At 34.2% G+C, this 6,188-nt stretch overlaps 1 protein-coding gene across 29 annotated transcripts in view; it reads right to left on the bottom strand.

Annotated features, from left to right (window-relative positions):
* Positions 1 to 5,564: 5,564 nt before the first annotated feature.
* LOC149175411 (protein TOPLESS-RELATED PROTEIN 2-like) overlaps positions 5,565 to 6,188 on the bottom strand; it is a 28,571-nt gene continuing 27,947 nt past the window's right edge. For 28 of the 29 annotated variants that reach the window (XM_089419653.1, XM_089419664.1, XM_089419644.1 and 25 more), the window contains one exon: positions 5,565 to 6,116. In XM_089419653.1, coding sequence (XP_089275779.1) covers positions 6,111 to 6,116 — 6 coding nt within the window. In that variant the 3' untranslated portion in view covers positions 5,565 to 6,110. The remainder of the gene's footprint in view (positions 6,117 to 6,188) is intronic. The other variant, XM_089419668.1, reaches the window with a different exon arrangement.

Here is a 6,188-nt window from a genome sequence, read left to right as displayed (position 1 = left end):
AGTGACATATCATTGAGCCTAACCTCACTAATGTTAAGTAGTCTTTTTGTCATCAATATAGTAAATTTATGTGTTATTGGCATGCCCTTTAGATGGTAACTTTTCCTCTAATGATGCTTTTAGTGGTCCACATGGAATTGACACATTAATATGAGTCCAGATGGGGCAACTAGTGGTGTAATTGATCCTTTTAAATCACTCTCTCATTTGTCAATTACACCTTACTGCATATTTAACTCACCTTACTCCAATTCAATTAATGTCATCCTTTGGTGATGTAATTGTTTCTTCTAAATCACTCTCTCAGTTGTCTAATGCCATCCTTTGGTGGTGTATGTGATTCTTTTAAATCACTCTCTCAATTGTATTATGCCATCCTTTGGTGGTACAATTGATTCTTTTAAATCTCTCTCTCAGTTGTCAAGTACACCTTACTACATATTTAACTCACCTTACTCCAAGTCAACTAATTCCCTCCTTGAGAGTGACTTTCAAGTATCTTTTGTCTCATCATTCTCATATATACCTATTGGACCTAGTCATTCATGAAACATTATGAAACATCATGATTGTGTTGCTTTATAAGTGGTAGTGGGCCACTTGATCAAAAAAATTGCACTAATAAAGCATGTAATTTATGTAAGATAGTTCATAATCAAACAAATTAATATAATAAACTGACAGATAGATTGACATATAATAAAGTAACAAATAGAATGACAATTGCTAACATCGTAATCTTCTTCACTTGCATTGAGATCTCAAACAACTACTCCATTAGGTTCATATATTGGTTAATTGGATCAATCTTAGTGGCTAGTGAAAATCCTTTTCAGTGTCGACTTGTTGATTTATCTAAGCCTCAATAACTTGTACTTGCAACGCCTTTATGAATCATTTATCTAGGTGCAAGACCTAGCAGTTACCCTTTTTATGTTTTAACTTCTCAACAATAATAATTGCACTTTTGTTGTATCCTCTTCAGTTTATTAGTTGGATTTCTTGTCAATTTTCTTAGGTTGGCCAACCTTTTCGTGTCAATATAGACAACTAGTAGTTTTCCCTTTTCCTTTTGAATTAATATGTGACTTGTTCTGAATGGGTTTCGCTTCTTTCTCCAATTATTCTTAGCTTTAATAGTCATTACCTTACTATCAACATTTTTCAATGTCCATACCCTTTTTATGTTTTATCTTCTCAACAATAATAATTACACTTTTGTTGTATAGTTGGATTGCTTGTCAATTTGCTTAGGTTGGCTAACATTTTCATGTCAATCTAGACAACTAATAATTTTTCCTTTTTCTTTTGAATTAACATGTCACTTGTTCTAATTGGGTTTGGCTTCTTTCTCTAATTATTCTTGGCTTTAATAGTCATTACCTTGATATCAACATTTTTCGATGTCCATACTTCAAACAAGTTTTTTTTCTTTTGAATTAATATGTGACTTGTTCTAAATGGATTTGGCTTTTTTCTCTAATTATTCTTGGCTTTAATAATCATTACCTTAATATCAACATTTTTCAATGTCCATACTTCAAATAAATTGAACTCTCATTGAAGAGACATTCGGAGTACATAATAGCCATCACCTCACTATCAAATATCTTTCAATGTCCATTCTTCAAACAAGTTGACCTCTCATTGGAGAGACATTTAGAGTACACCTAGGTATTCCAAGAGGGCATAATTTTCACATTCAAGAACCTTTTGTGATTTTTGGTCAAGATCACTAAAATTCATGGCAAGTAATTAGCACTCAAGCTAAAATAGTTCACTTACACATACCAATTTCTCTATATAGATGTTCAATGTCTTATTTAAATACAACGTAGAAAAACAAACATTTTATAAAAACCATTCGTTACACAATGGCAAATTATATATGCATAACACAAGCAAACACAGATGATTTTATCTTTTTATTAAGTGTTGTTCTATCCATTATGTGCACGCACTTAAATTTGCAATCCCTTCCTTGCATTGAGGTGAATATCATTAAATCAAGTTTTCCAAATTCTATAAGCATCTATGTTATCTATCTTTTCAAAATTCTAAAACTTGCATGGATATTTTGTTTTTTCAAAAAAGGAAGCCCCTACCTATGAGGGTTATGAATAATATTCTAATGAAATGAAAATCATATGAGTTGAAAGCATAACCTTATCAATAAGTAATCAATGTTTCGTCAATTAAGATCATGTGTCTAAACCTCTACGAGCATCCAAAATGGTCCCCAAGGACAACTCAACTCTCAACATTCTAAGACTTGCATGGATATTTTGTTTTAATGAAAAATGAAGCGCCTCCCTCTCAGGGTTATGAATAATATCCCAGTGAAATGAAAATCAATGTGAAATATGAAAATCAATGTCAATTAAATATGAGTTGAAAGCATAACTCTGTCATTAAGTAATCAACATTTCATCCATTAAGATCATGTGCCTAAACCTCTAAGAGCATCCACTCAAGGGTGACTAAGGACAATGACACAACTCAACTCTCAATATTCTAAACACTTGCATGGATATTATATTTTCATGAAAAAAAAGCCTCGACCTCTCCTAGATCATGTATCTAAACCTCTAAGAGCATCCACTAAAGGGTGACTAAGGACAATCACACAACTCAACTCTCAGTTTTCTAAACACTTGCATGGATATTATATTTTCATGAAAAAGAAAGCCTTGACCTCTACGTCTGAGAGTTATGAATAATATCCCAATGAAATGAAAATCAATGTCTATTAAATATGAGTTGAAAGCATTGATTTATGATCATGCAATTTAATTTTTATTTTCCATATATTTAAAAGAATTTCAAAATCAATAAGAAATCTTGTTAAACTCTATCAATAAGTAATCAGGTGTTTTATCAATTAAGATTGTGTGTCTAAACCTCTAAGAGCATCCACTAACGGGCGAAGATTGTGTGTCTAAACCTCTAAGAGCATCCACTAAAGGGTGATTGAGGACAATGACATTATTTTGGCATTATTTCCATTTGGAGCGTGTCAAGAAATAAAGTTTTGTATGCTTTTAAGTGGTGTATGCTATAAAGTAGGGGGCTTAACAAGTGGAGAAGAGGAAACGATGGGTATAAAGCAGAGCTTAACAAGTGGAGAAGAGGAAGAAGAGGAAACAATGGGTAGTAAATCAAGCTTCTTCGGATTGTGTGTCTAAACATCTAAGAGCATCCACTAAAGGGTGAAGATTGTGTGTCTAAACCTCTAAGAGCATCCACTAAAGGGTGATTGAGGAGTGTATGTTGTGTATGCTTTTAAGTGGTGTATGCTATAAAGCAGGGCTTAACAAGTGCATAAGAGGAAACAATGGGTATAAAGCAAAGCTTAACAAGTGCAGAAGAGGGAGAAGAGGAAACAATGGGGTAGTAAATCAAGCTTCTTCAGATTGTATGTCTAGTCTAAACTTCTAAGAGCATCCACTAAAGGTTGAAGATTGTGTGTCTAAACCTCTAAGAGCATCCACTAAAGGGTGATGGAGGACAATGACATTATTTTGCCATTATTTCCATTTAGAGTGTGTCAAGAAATAAAGTTGTGTGTGCTTTTAAGTGGTGTATGCTATAAAGTTGGGCCTAACAAGTGGAGAAGAGGAAACAATGGGTATAAAGCAGAGCTTAACAAGTGGAGAAGAGGAAGAAGAGGAAACAATGGGTAGTAAATCAAGCCTCTTCAGATTGTGTGTCTAAACCTCTAAGAGCATCCACTAAAGGATGATTGAGGAGTGTATCAAGAAATAAAGTTGTGTATGCTATAAAGCAGGGTTTAACAAGTGCAGAAGAGGAAACAATGGGTATAAAGCAGGGCTTAACAAGTGGAGAAGAGGAAGAAGAGGAAACAATGGGTAGTAAATCAAGCTTCTTCAATTGTGTGTCTAGTCTAAATCTCTAAGTGTGTCTAAACCTCTAAGAGCATCCACTAAAGGATGATTGAGGAGTGTATCAAGAAATAAAGTTGTGTATGCTATAAAGCCGGGCTTAACAAGTGCAGAAGAGGAAACAATGGGTATAAAGCAGGGCTTAACAAGTGGAGAAGAGGAAGAAGAGGAAACAATGGGTAGTAAATCAAGCTTCTTCAGATTGTGTGTCTAGTCTAAATCTCTAAAAGCATCCACTAAAGGGTGAAGATTGTGTGTTTAAACCTCTAAAAGCATCCACTAAAGGGTGATTGGGTGATTGAGGACAATGACATTATTTTGGCATTATTTTCATTTGGAGTGTCAAAAAATAAAGTTGTGTATGCTATAATGCAGGGCTTAACAAGTGGAGAAGAGGAAACAATGGGTATAAAGCAGAAGCAGAGCTTAACAAGTGGAGAAGAGGAAACAATGGGTATAAAGCAGAAGCAGAGCTTAACAAGTGGAGAAGAGGAAGAAGAGGAAACAATGGGTAGTAAATCAAGCTTCTTAACAAGTGGAGAAGAGGAAACAATGGGTATAAAGCAGAAGCAGAGCTTAACAAGTGGAGAAGAGGAAGAAGAGGAAACAATGGGTAGTAAATCAAGCTTATTCTTACCGTGACTTTATCCGATTGCTTCCCAACAAAACAACACTTATAATCTGCCAATTTACAATAAGCTATATTCTCTCCATTTTATTAAAGCAGCTATCATTCGTACAAAGTTACAAGCAGCTATATTCTCACTATATTCTCTCCATGTTATTAAAGCAGATAGCATTCGTAGATAGTTACAAGCGCTATAAACATGCTAAGTCTTGTAAATAGCATAAATACCTTTGGCAACTACCAATTGCATAAATGAAGCCTCCTATCAAGCTTATATCCAAAATGTGTTATACTACAACTTTAATGTGTTATACTACAACTTTAGAAGGAATTCTCCATAAAAACCAATGACAAAGGCTGCAGCAATGAAAAAATGGCAGAGGCTGCGGCAATTAAAAATAGGTGCAGTATCCCATCAACTGAAAGATATCTGTATCAAGATGTTTAAACAATAGTCATCAGACAAGAACAGCAAGTCCATTAAAAACAAAACACCCATCAACTGAAAGATATCTGTATCAAGATGTTTAAACAATAGTCATCAGACAAGAACAGCAAGTCCATTAAAAACAAAACACAAAGGCTGCAGCGGTGATGAAAAAATATGAGCAACATCCTATCAACGGCTTTCAAAGATATTGTATCAATATGTTTAAACAATAGTCATTAAACAAGAACAGCAAGGCCATCAAAAACACAACACAAAGGCTGCAGCAATGAAAAAATATGAGCAGTAATCCATATCAACTGCTTTCAGTATATCAATGTTTAAACAATTGTCATCAAACAAGAAAGTTTGATGAGAATATTGGTTGAGTCAATTGCAGAAACTCATGCATAATTAATGTTTTCTCAATTGAATTACTTCAATTTGAACTCCGATAGTATTCAACCCAAAAATGTTGATCGAGTTAATAAAATATAATATGAAAAATACTCATAAACCAGGTTTGTCTGAATGCACATGAACATATAAACCAGGTTTGTCCGAATGCACATGAACATATGAAAAATACTAGTGGTACAAAGAAAGATAAGGTTTCAAAAATAGAAATTGAGAAACTCTCGGAAAGAATATTCATGAATTATGCTCCAATGACAAACTTTCAATTTTTACACGACCTAGAAAAAATATATAGTGACCAAAATGCACCTAGATACTCATTTAAGTATGATTTCCAGTTGCTTAACCTCCATCTATAGTGCTGAACAATATCTAATGAAAATTAGAATCTTGATAAAATGCCTCAAAAACAAGTGAGACATTTCACTGACAACACGCTACCATTATTCATGGCATTCTTGTAAATAAAGAGTTGGTAGACACTTGTTCTTATGTTCCCGTTGAACTACCTTTATGTTCCCATTGAACTACCTTGAACTACCTTGAGGGTGGTTCCGAACCTTGGTTACTTAATGTTGGATTTGATCAGACAGTTCCATTATTTGGGGGAGGTCCAACACCCCACTTCCCTTCTGACTCTGAAGCTTCAATAACATGAACTCCTCCATCTGTCACTCCAAGAACGAATTGATTCAATCCGGATGGATATGATGATGCAACGACTAGAGGATAGGCATTACTGCTGCATAAATAACCCAAACAATAAATTAAATCATAAATTGCCTTGAACAATAAATTAAATCATAATATGCCC

Source organism: Pinus tabuliformis, chromosome 4_1 (genome assembly GCF_031772625.1).
Source record: "Pinus tabuliformis cultivar Carrire ecotype Pingquan chromosome 4_1, CPIR1, whole genome shotgun sequence".
Taxonomy (NCBI): Eukaryota; Viridiplantae; Streptophyta; class Pinopsida; order Pinales; family Pinaceae; genus Pinus; species Pinus tabuliformis.
The sequence above is the reverse complement of the archived record's forward strand: the minus strand, read 5'-3'. Positions and strand labels throughout refer to the sequence as shown.